Genomic DNA, 16,679 nt, shown 5'->3' with positions numbered 1-16,679 from the left:
CCATGGACTTTCCTGCCAAGGCTGACTTTGAATCATGATCCTTAGATCTCAGGCTCCTGAGAAGCTAAGATTACAGGCATGAGCCACCAGCACCCAGCTTTAGAATCACTTTTTAAGCAGTTGATTAGAAATAATCATTCATTCAGAATGAAACATTGTGATGTAAAAAATAACCAACTAGAAATTTTGGAAATAAGACATAATACGTAAAACAAAATATTCAGGCAGAATAAACTCTGGATGAATCAAGCCAAAGGGAGAATGCATGAAGCAGATAAAAAAGAAAATAAGTATTTCACCCAAAGACAACATAGACAGAATTAACAAATTGAGAGTTACTTAAAACTAGAAGAGTAGATTGAGAAATTGCAGTACTATGTTACAGGCAATGTGAATTTAAAGAAGCATGTGAGTTTTGAGATTGAAAGGTCTTGTTGGGTGCTAGGAAGTACACACAAAAACAGACACCTAGGGAGACTGTATGGAAGTTGCAAAACCTCACAGCCACATTGAAAATTGTACAATCTAGCATAAAGAAAATGAAGATTCTTTAACTGTAAGCACTGTTAGATGGACAGCATAATTCTCATGAAGAACAACAAATGCCGAAAGCAGAGTTATAGCTGAACTTGGAACACTAGTGAGAGTAACTTAGTCGAGTTAAACTGAGCCGATATATGTATTTAAACAGCTAAAAGAAAATTATTTCTTTCATAGCTGACTCTGGTAGGTGTGTTTATTTTTCCTGTCAGGTTATCCTTGGTGTACGGAAAGACTTTGTATGGTCCACACTATGCTCAGATGTCTACGTATACCCTGCTGTCGAGTTATTTGAAATCTGTATGGGAGCTCATGAACAGGGTATTGGCACAATGATTTTTAAGAACTTGTTACCCTCTTTACAATACTAAGAAAACACATTGTTGTACAAGGCCATTGGAATGAAATGTCATTTCCAGTGGTAATGCTATTATTTGTGTCCACATGCTACTCTACTATTAAGTGAGTTGATTGCACAGGCATAACAACGTACCATTCTTTTATTTTCTCATTCTTCACCTGAGAAGTTTAAAGGTTAATAAATAGGAATAAACTAGAACTAAGTTCACACGCTGTGGTCTATGAGTAAAATGAGCTGCAGTAATTAAAATACCAAGGATTTAAGTTTCCGGTCTTTGAAATTACATATCCATGCTCATTACAATTTCTCAAAGAGGAAGAGTAGATTGAATCATACCTGTGGTTGTTGATGCCTGTATTTGTCACAGGAGCATGAAAAACAATTTTACAAGGGGAAATACTAACAAAGGACCTTTTACTTTAGAATCAGTGCAACTGCAGGTATACACACAGGTTTCCAAGGTATAAAAAAAGCCAAAGGAGGGCAAATATGTCTTTAAAGTTCTAAATCTGAGAGTTACCTACAAAAATTTAACCTTTCTTGGCAGGTTTAGATCCAGATAAGCATCTTGGTAAAACCCTGACTGAAATGGAGCCTTATCTCTTAGAGGTAAGAATTTGTACAAGTTTTCAAAATATTAGGCACCTAAGGGAGGAGAAAAATAGTCATGTGGTATAATGATTATAAAAATTATTCTTGTTTTGGAAAAATCCAAATACATTTAGTATATGTTTTCTGGAAGATTGAATGTCCAATGTTTATGAAAATAAGTTTACAATCATGAAAATACTTCTAGTCTGTTGACTGAAATACCTTTTAGGTATGTCCAAAATTTTCTTTTATTAAAATGAGTATTGTCTACCATAAAAATAATACTACTATAAAGTATCTCAGAATCTCTATAGGCAGATATTTGTCTATCATAAACAGCAGTGAAACATCCTTTGAAGATCTATTCTGATCTCTCTCTTACCAATTAGAAGTTAATTTGCTACTTAGTGAAAAAAATTATACCAGGTTTTAGATGACCCTGTTTAATCAGGTTTCGATGACCCTGTTTAATCGTTATACTTTTCAAATCCTGAATGAGCACTTGCACATAAGAAATATTCTGTTATTTTCATTTACTCTTTTCTGTTAATTGTATTGTATTTGATTAGTTTGGGAAGAGAAATGTTAGGTTTTGTATGGCAAATCTTCACTAGCTAGAAGAAGATAATGATACCATGTGGATTTTTTACTTCACAATCAAGATGGAGAAAAAAATCACTCTGCTTCTATGAGAGAACTGCATTTCTAAGAAGTCATAATTTTTTGCCAAGTCCCTAACTTTTTGATTCTATGTCTGGCCATTGTTAATGCCATTGGAATGATGTAATTGCTATTACCAAATGTTGATGTTTCCTGAAATATTAATTCCTTATTTCATTAAGGATTAGTAAGTGCTTAGTATTAACTGGGTAGATTGCAGAGATTAAAAGAGAAATGAAATAATATGTAATTGTGACAAATTATGTTTGGTTTCTAGATGGTTGATATCATATATTTAAGTTAATCTATAAGATATGATTGCTTTCCTTGTTCTTCTGGTATGATTACTCTCAGCAGTTAGTTTTGTGGCCGCCATTGTATTTATGTTCACATCTGTTCACTACCCTCAGACTAAATTTAGCTTTTAACAAAGCAATTAAACAACAGGGCTGGGGCATCACTCAAGTGCCAGCATGCCTAAGAGTCTGGGCTCAATCCTTAGTACTGCAGAAGAGAGGGACTGCCAGAGTGGGTGGGGACTCTCAGAAAGAGAGAGTTTGGGGGCAAAATCACTTGTTGTAATTTACCTCCAAATTTTGAAGCTTCAAGTTCAAAATACAAGTCATATTTCAAGCATGTAGAAAAAGCCAGTAAGTAGGTTGACTATAGGTAACAACCAAGAACTCTGTTTCTTCCGGGCACTGGTGGCTCATGCCTATCTATAATCCTAGCTACTCAAGAGGCTAAGAAGCTAGGATTCTAAGAAGCTAAAAACTCCCCGGTTCTTTTTGCTTCTAGAATTTAGGTCCTTTTAGGTCCCTTCTCCATTGTGTTTCCAAAATATTGTTTGCAAAATGCAATCATCAGGTGAGTTTTCTGCTTAACAACTCTGTCCCCTCTCCTAGATGAGGGCCCTCACAGCGTGGCGTGGGAAGGCCCACACCACCTGTCCCCTCCAGCTTCCAGGGTCACTCACTGCGTCCTCTCCTCGTCCACCCCAGCAGCTCCATACTGGAGTTTCTACTGCCCTTTGTATGCTCTGTAGAACTTGACGGGAACACGCCTTCCCTCCCCAGGCCTCACCATTGCATGTCTCCTCTTTTCTGGCAAACATCTTTCAGCTCTTTAGCTTGAGTTTTATTTGTAGAGGCCTTTAGAATTCCTTGCAGACATTTCCTGGTTTGCATTGCCTACTATAGATTCTTATGAATCTGCTAAAAAAAAACAAAAAAAAAAAACGACTTCTTACTATAATTGTTCCTTTAATTTTTTCTTTCTCCTTCCAAACAGTAAACTGTTGTATGCAAGCACATATCAGTTAAATTTAATGGATTCACAACAGTAGCCTGACTTAAAAAAAATTCAAGTAAGTATGCAACTATATATAGGAAACCATTCCAGCAGTGGTAGAAGTAGAACATTAAAGGAATAACACTTCCCTTGAGCCACCAGGGTGTTGGATGAGGAGGAATTCAGGCAGGTGAAGCTCCGACAGTCAGAGGACGGCAGTGGACTTGGCATCTGCCGTGACAGCCTGTGACATGCTGCCCAGCACTGTGCTGCTAACCATCTGCCCAGGACAGGCTTCTCTTGGCCCGGGAACTGTTTCAGGACTATGGCTTATATTTACTGCAAATCAGAGACCTGTCTTCTTGCTTGCCTGTTGTTAAATTTCAGGTTTCATTAGGCAACTTTACATTCCATTCCAAGTGCTTTTTAGGCCTTTTATAGCTTTGTAACTTCACAAATTTTAGTATCCTTGAAACTGTCTTAATAGTCTTATAAACATCATAACCATGTATGCGACTTCATTTTCTTCACATGCCTTAAGGTTCTCCAAAAGCAACACATTATTTTTCCTTCCACATAAAGGTCAAAGGGTAGGAGACATAGATTGTCAATTATACCTCCATATACTACATAAAAGTTTACTTTCCCTTTGGATCTAAAGATAGTATCCTAAAAATATATAGTAATAAGTTTTGTCATTTTGAAGAAAATTTAATGGATTCAGAATCTCTTACACATTTTGAGATGATTTTAAACCTATGTTTTCAGCAAAAAGAAGAATACTTTTCTGTTGTAGGTAATCTTTTGGAGTCAATGACTACATGGAATTTCTAAGATGAAGTAGGATAGTGGCATCTTGTGTGTAGTTTTAAGTTTTCTCCTCTTTGATTGTCTCTCATTGGCAGCTTTCTAAGAAGTATGGAGTCCATGTGTGTGGAGAAGGTGGAGAATATGAGACGTTCACTTTGGACTGCCCTTTATTTAAGAAGAAAATAATTGTGTAAGATTTAATTTCAGCATTTTTCTTAAATTTATGTAATAGTAACAACTTAATATTTCGCAGGAGGTGACCTTTGTTGGGAGAAATAGAACAGGTCCTCAAGTTCACAAACACTCAGTTTGTTTAATACTGGTGAAGTCATCCAAACACTTAAATCAATACTCGCCTGAAGAGGCCTTCGGAGAAGGCTATAAACTTTGTAGAGTTGCACTTTGGTTCACTTGCTGATTATGGCCTGCAGTAAAACTGATAACTGCACACTGACACTTTTTAGCCTTTCACCAAGTGTGAATTGCCTGTATTATGTATCTTTCATTATAGTTACTTTTGATAAACTGCCACATCAGTAGCCTGTGGGTTCCATTAACTCTATCCTTTTTTCTCCTTTCTCTTGGTTTTAACAAAATAGAAAAGTAATACTAGACATTCAATTATTTGGGATTATTTTTATGTATAAACTTTGTTTTTGTTTTTTTTGGTGCCTATCCTGGAACTTTTAACTTAGGGCCTCGGTGCTGTCCCTGAGCTTTCATGCTCAAAGCTAGCTCTCTGCCATCTTGACACACAGCTCCACTTCCAGCTTAAACTTTGTTTTTAACACTGCATTGTCTAGAGTTCAACTGGAACATAAAACCATCACCAGCACTGGTTTTGTAAAGGACAATTGAGATTTTGTGTGTGTGTGTGTGTGTGTGTGTGTGTGTGTGAAACATTGAATTACCTCTTGAAAAATGAAAAGAATAATGAAGATAAAGCACAAATGTTTAATGTTTAGCCCATACCAAGCAAATTTGTGAAAAAGAAAAGGAATGAAGTCTCAAAAGTTGTTCAGAGAGTTTTGAGTGAGCTTAAACGTTTAATTATGTGTCATTAAGTTCTGTACTCTTGGCATGACGTATTGAATTAGTGTGTAGTGTTCTCACTACATACTGTGTGCCAGTGGAAGCACATGCAGCATTGGGGGGGGGGGGTGACGATGACTTGCCATAATGCCCATCATCGGTAAATGCATTATAAATTACCTGTGTTTCAGGGACTCCTGGGAAGTAGTCGTCCATTCAGATGATGCATTTGCACCTGTGGCCTACCTACGCTTTTTAGAGGCGCACTTGGAAGACAAGGCAAGTCACCTCAGCAGACAGTTATTTTCACACACGTATGAGGCAGGTGCACTGATGGTGCATGTGTGACTCCACAGGTAGAGAACCAAGTTCATCTCCTAAGTAGCTAAGAATTTTACACATACTTCTGGTTTTGAGAGCTCTGTATGACACACAGACACTGTTCCAAAGAGCTGTCAGGCCTGTTGAAAAGTGAAGAAGGCATACCTCAGTGGATGAGAAGACAGTGGGCAGTATAAAACCTAATGTGCACAGCCATTAGAGGAAAGATTTGATGATGAGTTGAATCTTCATTACACAGTTACAGGACAAAAGGAGGGAAACAGCTTTTATGAAAAGATCCAAGGGAACAGATAAGGCCGTGGGGTGGAAGAGAAAGTTTACAGGTAAGCCGAAAGAACAGTGGAGCTTGATCAAGAGACAGCAAAACAACCACTTAAAGATGTCTTGAGCAACAAGTGAAAATCTGGATCCGATCGCAATCGTTTTATATTTGTCATAGAAATGATAGGGACAAATAAGCCTGTAAATGAGAGTAGTGAAGGGGACAGTCCTCCCTTCATGTTCTCCCCTCGTGAGGCACACGCCGAAGTCTGTTTATGTGACCAGGGGTCTGAAGGACCAAGAGGATAAATAAGGGTTCTCCAAAAGTAGGGAAAGAACCTTGGTGAGAGTTTGCATAGTACAGGGTAGTTTCTCCAGAAAAATTAGGGTGAACAGCTTAAAAAACAGGTCATTAAAATGGACTGAAAGTTGATGGCTGGTGGCTTTCATCTCAGAGGAGCTGAATAACTCTCTGAAAATGGGGTGACAGTGTCCAAACCTCTGTGAGAGGCACTGACAGGACCTTACTACTCTGACACCATGTACACATGTGGAAAATGAGGACCGCTGAATTCCTGTGCGGCCACTCCTCACACTGTGTGTGCAGCTCCACCTGAGAAAGCTCACGTCCACCAGGCTGGCTTCGTGTGCCATCCACCTCCAGAGCCCACTTGCCCCATGCACAGCACAGTGTGACACCTCTAAGGTGTGATGCATTTTCCTTTCTTTTTCTTTTAGGTGTTTCCTGGTCCTGACAGCTACAGAACATCCAATGATAGACACAATTCATGAAAGTGACATAGCATTTTTAAACTATGATGCCAACCTTTTCCCTTTCCTTTTCTTTTTTACTTAGAAAATGACACCTTTTTCAAGAAGAAATTAACGGAACCATTGATTAGCTGTGAAAACATCAATAGCTTATTCCTTCATATTGACAACTTCCTTTGGATTTGCCCTTTCTCTTTATTTAGCACTTCCTCTCTATGGCCACTTCCTGGAATGTGTCTCTTAATTTTCCTTTTTCTCACATGGTACATTTCTTTTTTTTTTTTTTTTTGGTACGGTCATGGGGCCTGAACTCTGGGCCTGGGCACTGTCCCTCAGCTCTTCAGCTCAAGGCTAACGCTCTACCACTTGAGCCACAGCGCCACTTCCGGCTTTTTTCTTATGTGGTGCTGAGGAATCGAACCCAGGACCTCAGGCATGCAAGGCAAGCACGCTACCACCAAGCCACCTTCCCAGCCCCTGATACATTTCTTTCAGAACTCTTTTTTTCTTCTTCCTCTCTTCCTTGCTTGCACCCATCTCTAGCAGTTACATCAGAATGAAGAGTAATTCAGATATAGATATGAATAAAGAAGTGACCAACCTAATCAACTTCCTCTATTGGGTGTCAATTTTGTGTTTAACATATGCATGGTTCATGAGTTTCAGCATTCCTAGACAATCAGGAAGAACTATAACTTTCACTGCTCATGTTAGAAGTGATTTTAAATAGAATTTTAATAATTTTACCCATATTGACCGTCTAAATAATGGACTTATTTTTTCAAGTGGCTTTTGGTTCCAGCAAAACTGAGTAGAAAGTGGAGTGCTTTCTACTCAGGTATACGCCCTTCCTCTACAGAAGCACAGCCCCCTGGCCATCTGGAGTGGGACGCAGATGAGCTAGCTTTTATGTATCCTTATCCTCAAAGGTCTGTAGTCTGCATTACAGTTCACAGTTAGCAATTTACATTCTGTGGGATTTGACAAGTGTCTAGTGATGTGCATTCACAGTTGAGTATCACACAGAGTTCTTCTACCCAAAATCCTCTGTGCTTTCCCTATTCCTTCCACCCTCTGAGTTATCCCCTGGCAGTCTGTGTTTGCTTTTCTGACTCCATGTCAGGGAGTTGAAATCATACAGTATGTAGCCTTTTCAGATTAGCTTCCCTTCACCTATTGGTGTGCTAATGGTTCCCTGTATCTTACTGTGCTGGAGAGCCTATTTCTTGTTAGTAGCACACATATTCATTCCATTGTATGTATATGTGAGAGTTGTGTTTATCCCCTCATCTCCTGATGGGCATCATGATTGCTTCTACGTTTGGCAACTACGAATAAAGCTGCTGTATGCATCCAAGTGCATGTTTTGGTGTGATGTAAGTTCTCAGTTTGTTTGTGTAATTACAGGGGACCATGATTCATAGATTGTAAGAGTATGAGAGTTTAGCTTTGGAAAAAACTCCTGTCTACCATCATAGCTGTACTGATTTGACTTCCTCCCAGTAGTAATGAATGAAAGTTCCTTTTCTTCCACATCCTCACCAGCTTTGGATGTTGTCCATGTTTCAGACTTCAGTCATTCTAATAGGATGTTATGTTGCCTCATTAATTGTCTTGGTGTGCAATTATCTAATGATATATTTTGTTGAGCATCTTTGCTTATTTTTATTTTCCGTATGTATATCTTCTTTGCTGAGATCTCTCTTTAGATCTATAGCAGGGTTTTAAATTGTGTTTTTATTTTCTTAATATTATGCTTTAGAGTCAGTATATTCTTGCAATAGTTCTGTATCAGATATGTCTTTTGCAAGTATTTTCTCCCAATCTGTAATTTATGCTCTCATTCTCATACTGCTGTTTTTCACAAACCAGGCATTTTTCATTTCATCAGATCAACTATTCAATAATTGGTCTCATGGATTATGCCTCTTCTATATTTAAAAGACGATTGCTAAACTCAAGGTCATCTACATTTTTTCCTATATCATATCTAGGAGTTTTATAGCTTTACATTTTACTTTTAATTCCAAGATCCATTTTGATTTAATTTTTGTGAAGAATAATATGCTTATATATATTCATTCAACAATCATTCCTGCAGCATTTATTATAAGGAGTATCTTTCTTCCACTATATTGTTTTCTGGAGCATTTGTGTGGTCTAATTTTACTTGTCTTTTTTTTTTTTTTTTTGTAATACAACACTGTTCTAAGTACAGTAAGTCTTAAATTCACATAGTGTCAGAGTTCTGACTTACTCTCCAATATTGTATCAACTACTCAGGGTCTTTGCTTCCCTATAAACATCAGAGTGAGTTTGTTGTTGTCCACAGAATATCTTGCTGGGATTTTGATTGGAGTTTATTGATCTTTAGATCAAGTTGGGAGGAACTGACATGTTGATAATATTGAATCTCCTTGCCTAAGAACATTAATATAGAGTCCCACTTATTAGTTCTTGCAGCTAGCTTCTGTTTATTTACTTCTTATAACTTTTATTTAGGTCATCAAAGTTTTGTTTAGGTGTGTTGTTATAACCTAACAAGTAAAAGATGGCCTCAAGGTTACACCATTATTCACAAATTTGAACTCATTTAATCTTCCAAATGTATTTTTCCCTACTTTGTTATTTAGCATAAATGTTTCTCCTTAGAAACTCAGGCAGAAATTATTGGCATCATCCATTAACCTACCTTTCATTCACTATTCGCTTAATGCTGTAATCCTTTATATTGTAGTTCTATTTCTTTTTCTTTTTTAATTTTTCTTTATTTATTTTTTATTGTGAAAATACTGTACAGAGGGGTTACAATTACATGGGCAAGCATGTAATTATCAAGCATTGTAGCCTCCTCCTTTGTTTCCCCTTCCCATTCCTTCCCATCCTCTCCCATCCCCTCCCACCAAGTCCTCCCCCCCACCACCAAAGTTGTAAAGTTCGTTTTTCAACATAGTTCTAATATTTCGTACACCAGCATCTCCCATTAAAGTTGTATTTTGCCCAAAGTTCTATGAGTTGTCTAATTTTACAATCTTAATATGCAATTCTACTGCTATATTGAATTTTCTTTCTACTATTGGTTCCAGCACATTTCCTGATCACATTATTTTCTAAATGCATAAAATTATTAGCCATCAAAGCCAGGCACCAGTGGCTCACACCTGTAGTCCTAGCTACTAAGGAAGCTGAGATATGAGGATCAAGGCTCAAAGCCAGCCCAGGCAGGAAGGTTTCTGAGACTCTTATCTCTAATAAATCACTAGAAAACCGGAAGTGGTGCTGTGGCTCATGTGGTAGAGCACTAGCCTTGAGCTGAAGAGCTAAGGGAAAGGGACAGTGCCCAAACCCAGAGTTCAAGCTCCATGACCGACCAAAAAAAAAAAATAGCCATCAATCGGAGGCCCATGTGATACATTGCTGTAATATATAACTTTCCTTAGTCCTTTTTATCAGGGCTGTCTTGAATGTATTCTTCGCTCTTAACCATTGAATATCATGTCTTTTCTTCCTTGCCTGTACTTATTCTGTCTCTTCCACTTTGCTTTCTTCCCTTTCTTTAACTGGTTACAACCTACTCATGATATAGGGTCGAATTCAAATGCTGCCATACGTTTAGTCATACAAGCTAAAACTATACCAACACTTTGTTTCTTCACTTTTTGTAACATAACTTCATTCAGCTTTATGTCATTGCTTGATTAATCTGGTGGTCTGTGCTCGACAATACATGAATGATTGACCATTTCTGCTGGGTGGCACTGTTTTGAGGACTGTTTCCTTCCCATCTGTATAACCTCTGAATCAGCTCTAAAGTAGTTCTAAAGATACTAGCTAACAGTTCAAAAATTAATTGGTTATTTTCATACTTCATTTTTCTATTCCATGTGGAGTCCTAGAGATATATCTTCATTTTGTATTGCATACATATTTTATGACTCACTTTTCCTTTTCTTTTATCTCACTATTAAACAAAAATTCTTTAAAGCAAACTAGGATGTAAAATCACAATGTTTAGAGAGATTATTGAACATTTTAAGATATCATTTGGGCTTTTACTTTATATATGAGAGCCTCCATTAGCTTTTCTATTAAATAATTTATTTAGTTAAATTTTACCTTTAAATTAAAATCTTAAATTATATATGTATGTGAGTATTAAAATGATATCAACTGAACATGGAATCGCCACCCCTCAAAAAACAAATGAAAGGCTTAGGTTGAAAATGGGAAAATACATTAAAATTTCTGTAGGACTCTGAGTTTATTGCTTATGGCAAACTTGATGCTAAAATGTACCATACATCACTGCAGTGACAAGCCTGAGAAAATGAAAAATACAAAACTTTACATAAATCAACCATAGGATCATATTGAAATGTATAACCTTTAACAGAAAATCAAGTTTTTAGTTGTAACTACTCAGAAACTTTTATATAGTTGTTTTAGATTTTAAAATAACTTTATGAGAAATAGTATTTCAAATTAATTGATGGCAAAGCCAATGTATTTATAAAGAAACAAAGGTCACAGAAATATAGTCTCAATTTTATTACCATCTCTTACTGAATTTTCCTTTTTGTAGAAATAATCTTTGGAGCACTAATAGTCTATAATCACTTAGCACGTAACTTTCTGTTGCAGTATTCTCTGAGGGCAATTACATGTTTTAAATAATTATAAAAGCTCAAGTTCCTAATACTTAAAAGTTCTAAAGACATTATTAGTCTCAGCCCACTTTTTGCTCTTTCTTTTCATTCTTCAAACCTAAAGGTTTATCACCAAATACTTTGGGAAACATTTTAACATTAAGCCCCCTCTGTGCTTTTTCTTCTCTTTTCAGTCTAACTTTCATCTTTGGGTTCCCACTCTGTTTTAAACGGTGTGAGATCTACAATGAATTCTCCATAGACACGTCTAAGTTACATAATCGTCGCGGTTTTATGGTGAAATCCCCGTCCTTGCTGGCACTCGCTGCCCCACTACTGTGACCACAGGACAGCTATCTGTCACCGTGGGCCCAGTTTTCGCCAGGGCCATGGCTGTGCCACACTGTTGTCCCAGCATGAGGAGTGTCATTTAGATGATGGTCCTACGGAGTGGTAAAGGCAGGAAGCTTAGTGTCTTCATGTATAGATGAGGATAGTTAATGAAGATTCATGTCTGGCACTGGTGGCTGTTAGCCTAGCTACTGAGGAGGCAGAGATTTGAAGATTTGGTTTGAGTCCAGCTTAATCAGAAAGGTTTACTACACTTCATCTTCAAGATTAATGAAAAGCAAGACCAGAATTGTGGCTCAAGTGGCAGGGCACCAGGCCCTGAGTTCAAACCCCAGTATCATAAAAATGTGACTTTGCTTCACCAACATTTGGTTGAACAACTTCCTTACGCCATCCTGCCACCTTCCAACAGATGACCTTAGGCTGAAGATCAGAAGACTGATAAGGTGGAGCAAGGTTTTAGCAGACTTTAAAACCTGATGTGCCATAACTAATTGTTCTATGCCTAATGGGTGCAGCTTGCAACGTGGATGAGTCTTGGGCCTCCGACACTACTGGGTGACCACTGCTACAGTTCACTAGAGCGGTGATCAGCGGTTAAGTGGACCAGACTTCAAGCTGTGTGATTCCTCTCCACCCTCAGCAGGTGTTGTCTTAGGAGTCAGGAGTCAAACTGGTATCCTAAATCTTGGAATACCTACTAATTTAGTAGAACTACAAAAATAAGCCATCAACTGTTTTCTTCACTTCCTTTTCTATTATTGTTTCTTTAATATTTACTTTGTTGTTCTGCTATTCCATGCAACTTCTTTGTTACTTTAAGACAAAAAGTTTCTGGTGTTTTCCTAAGTGTCAGTTCACTGTACAAATAAGGAACACTATGTGATTTATTCATTCAGTACCTATTTACTGAATGTTTAGGGATGAAATAGTAGATTGGACAGACTAGAATGAGAAAGTTACCTCACTGCCCGATTGGGTTCCAGGAACGAAAGTTCATATGGGAATGCTGAAGCTCATAGTGACAGACTTCAGCCCAGATTGAGAGTAGCAATACCAGTCCTTTTGGTTTTGTTGACAGATCATGATTATGAACTTTGGCTGCTTGAGGTATTTTACAGTAGGGAAGGGATAGGAGTTAGGTAGGAGCCTGTAGGAGAATCAGGGGACTAGAGGAGATGTCAGAACAGAGTATCCAGAATGAAGCACAGACAAAAAGAAAAAGGAAATACTCAAAGAGGTATAAGAAACAGAGAAACAGGGACAAGGTCTAAAATACATATACTCAGAGTTTGAGAGTAAAGGAAAAATGAAGGTGTGAATCTGAAAAGATATTCCCAAAGTGTTTTCCAGAATTGATGAACCATCCAAGGTATAGATCCCAGAAGTCTTATGAACCTCAAACAGAATTTAAAAAAGAGAATGTGTTTAGCGTGTCATGGTAAAACTACTAGAGATAAAAAAGACAAAGAAAATACTGGAAATAACCAAAGTGGGCTGTTTCCCAAGCTCATTAGGGAAGTAGAGTTAAATTATTAAAGCTCTGCATGACACTTAACAAATGTTCAGATGGGTAATAAACATGGTATTATTACTCCAGTATGATCACGGATGTAGCACACAGTTGGGTATAGTACTATAATATCCAATGGTCCTATCAGGTCAGTGGAGCTGAAAATTCCTGTTACCCTAGTGGCATTTTACCCAGGATGCTATTCACATGCGTGTGGCGATGGTGGCATGAACAAACTACTGCTCTGTCCACTGCATAAAATTCACAGGTGCAGGGCTGGGAAGGTGGCTCAGTGGTAGAGCGCTTGCCTTGCATGCATGAGGCCCTGGGTTCGATTCCTCAGCACCACATAAGCAGAAAAAGCCAGAAGTGGCTCTGTGGCTCAAGTGGTAGAATGCTAGCCTTGAGCTGAAGAGCTGAGGGACAGCGCCCAGAGTTCAGGCCCCATGACCGACAAAAAAAAAAAATTCACATGTGCGTGAGCACACGCGCACACACACACACATACAGTACATATGTTTATATATAGCACATACAGTTACATACAGTATATAATTTTTTTTCTCGGTCCTGGGGCTTGAACTCTGGGCCTGGGCACTGTCCTTGCACTCTTCAACTCAAGGCTAGCGCTCTACCACTTGAGCCACAGCGCCACTTCTAGTTTTCTGGTGGTTTATTGGAGATGAGTCTCACAAACTTTCCTGCCTGGGCTGGCTTTGAACCTTGAATCTCAGATCTCAGCCTTGTTAGCTAGGATGACAAGCGTGAGCCACCAGCACCCAACAGCATATAATTTTTGATAATAGATTATTATGTTACTGGCAGATATTTACTATATTTTTTGTTAAAGAGATTTATTGTGAAAATGTGTTTTATTCAGAAGTAGCCTCACACACCTTGTATTTACTGTGTCTGTTGATACAGATTCCATTAAGAGTATCAGTCCATGAAATGACCTATAATCTCTAGGTTTGTATCTAAGCATTTGTTTGCTTTGTTTTATTTAGGTTTTTTTGGTTGTTTTGTTACTCTTTCTCAACCCATTCTGTTTTTCTCTGTAATAATTACATAGAGTTTTCTCATACTATTATTTTCTGTACGTTATTGCTTCTTTTTCTACTTTCTTCCTTCCCTTATCCCATTCCTAATACTACTTTCTTTTTTTTCTTTTTCTTTTCCTTTTTTTTTTTTTTTTTGGTCCATCATGGGGCTTGAACTCTGAGCCTGGGCACTGCCCCTCAGCTCTTCAGCTAAAGGCTAGCCTTGAGCCACAGTGCCACTTCTGGTTTTCTGATGGTTAATTGGAGATAAGAGTCTCATAGACTTTTTTGCTTTAAACTGTGATCCCCAGATCTCAGCCTCCTGAGTAGCTAGGATTATAGGTGTGAGCCACCAGCACCCAACCTCCTAATACTTTTTGTTACCTATACCCCCAGTTTATCGCTTAACCATGCTCCTTCTACAGCTTATTGAGGAGGTGATAAGATTTCTGTGTGTGTGTGTTTTTTATGACATCAAAATATCTGGTGATTATCAAGCAGAACAAGGAATATCTAAGATGGAAGATAAAATCAAAGAAATATTCACTCAGAGAACAGTAAAGGAAAAAAAAAAAACACTGCTCACAAGTGTTAAGAATTTTGGAACATGATCAAGAGACCAGACCTAGGAATCCATAGGTAGAGGAAAGAGGTGAAATACAAACCAAAGACAAACTTCCTCAGTGAAATGATAATAGGAAGTGCCCAAGGCCTGGGAACGATTCAGACACCCCTGTGGTAAGTGTTTTGAGCTCCATGTAGACATGAATAGAGAAAATGTCAGCATGTTACATCATAATTAAAATGCCAAGATTAGGAAACAATGTACTGAACACTGCAAATGCAGCTCACATATAAAGTAAATACGTAAGAATCATCCCAGGGTTCTTAGCACAACCCTAAAAGCCAGGAAAGAAAGCACTACCCAGCCAAGTTACCCTTCAACTCCAATGGAGAAACAAGGACCATCCAGGAGAAGAATAAAGTAGTCATGCCCACCAAGCTTGCTTTTGCAGAAGGTACTTAAAGGAAGGCTCCCCTCACAAAAGTAAACAAGAAGTCACAAACTCAAGCCTGGGAAATACATTAATACATGACACCTAGGAAAGTCTTAATATTCTCATAGGTCTCAAACTAGCAGAACCCAAAGGTAAATAATGACAAAAGAAACGAACATGTAGGCCGGTGGCAGCAGCTCACACCTGTAATCCTACTCTTAGGAGGCTGAGATCTGAGGGTAGCCTTTCCAACCCATTACCTTATCTCCAATTAACCATCAAAAAGTCTGAAATGGAGCTGTGGCTCAAGTGGTAGAACAATAGCCTTGAGCAAAAAAAAGCTCAATAATAATTCCCAGGACCTGAATCCAAGCCCCAGGACCAGCATTCATTCTGGTTTTTGGATAAAGGTTAATTTCCAAATCAGTTTTGTGATATATATACCAAGAATGAGAAAATGGGGGAGAAATGTACTTATCTCCTGACTTACATAACTGTAAAGTCTCTGTACATCACTTTAAAATAAAAATTTTTAAATAATAAGAAAATGGAAAATGGATAGTATGGCCTTCTACTTTCATTTTAGATTTCTTGAGCATATTTTCTAACCTTTCTTAGCTTAGTTTCTCATCTATAATATAAGGGAGATAATACTGTATTTCACTGGTTTTATTTTTCCATATTTTATCACATCTTTCAATAGTTTTATTTTATATTTTAGCATATTTCCACATGTCTTTCCTAGTCAGGCATACGGAACTCATTTTCTTCTTTAAAAAAAAATGACTTTTCTAAACTGATTTACCAAAGACAAAGGAGTAAAGTCACTTTAAGAATTTAATCCTTCTATTTTAAAAGCAGTTTCCCTGGATGAGTTCCAAAGGTAGCCAGAAGTTGTTTGTAATAAGATAGGAATTCATAACTGCTTGTATTTTTGCACGTTCTTTAGCTATGACATATAAATAAAGAATTTTCCATGTTCATTGTAATTGATTTAATTTCAGGATAGAGTTATGGACTTACCTTCAATTTTGTTCCTAATGTTGACCATGGATCACATATAGAGAAATACTGTACAGTGTTATCAGGTCACATACTATTTAATTATTTTTATTGATCCATTTCACATAGATTGCTTGATCATTTATTTGCCTAAATAAGTGACTATTAAATGAGGAAATATAAACTTCTTTTAGAATCTAGTGTTTTTGTTACTTACTTTTAACTCTTCTATTTACTTATTTACTGTCCGGTCCTACAGGACAGTAATTGAGTCTTTCCTGAGAACTTTCAAACATAAAAGCTTTCACTTAACTGAAGACTTTCTTCCCTTAGGTCAAGTATATATGTATATTTTGAATTTCTGAGTTAGACTTTTGACCCAGAGCTAATTATAAGCTAAGGGTCAATTCCACTGCATATAATGGGGCTTTCAACTTGGAACAAATATTTTTCTAAAGAGAGAACATTTTT

General features: G+C 37.5%; 1 protein-coding gene across 1 annotated transcript in view; it reads left to right on the top strand.

Moving 5' to 3' along the window:
• Positions 1 to 6,941, top strand: part of Dph6 (diphthamine biosynthesis 6) — an 85,973-nt gene extending 79,032 nt beyond the window's left edge. The window contains exons 6-9 of the mRNA XM_042687742.1: positions 1,449 to 1,510; positions 4,348 to 4,442; positions 5,476 to 5,563; positions 6,626 to 6,941. Of these exons, the coding sequence (XP_042543676.1) occupies positions 1,449 to 1,510; positions 4,348 to 4,442; positions 5,476 to 5,563; positions 6,626 to 6,679 (299 nt within the window). The 3' untranslated portion in view covers positions 6,680 to 6,941. The remainder of the gene's footprint in view (positions 1 to 1,448; positions 1,511 to 4,347; positions 4,443 to 5,475; positions 5,564 to 6,625) is intronic.
• Positions 6,942 to 16,679: the final 9,738 nt, after the last annotated feature.

Source organism: Dipodomys spectabilis, unplaced genomic scaffold, assembly GCF_019054845.1.
Source record: "Dipodomys spectabilis isolate Male_0828 unplaced genomic scaffold, ASM1905484v1 ptg000108l, whole genome shotgun sequence".
In the NCBI taxonomy this organism is placed as follows: domain Eukaryota; kingdom Metazoa; phylum Chordata; class Mammalia; order Rodentia; family Heteromyidae; genus Dipodomys; species Dipodomys spectabilis.
The sequence above is the reverse complement of the archived record's forward strand: the minus strand, read 5'-3'. Positions and strand labels throughout refer to the sequence as shown.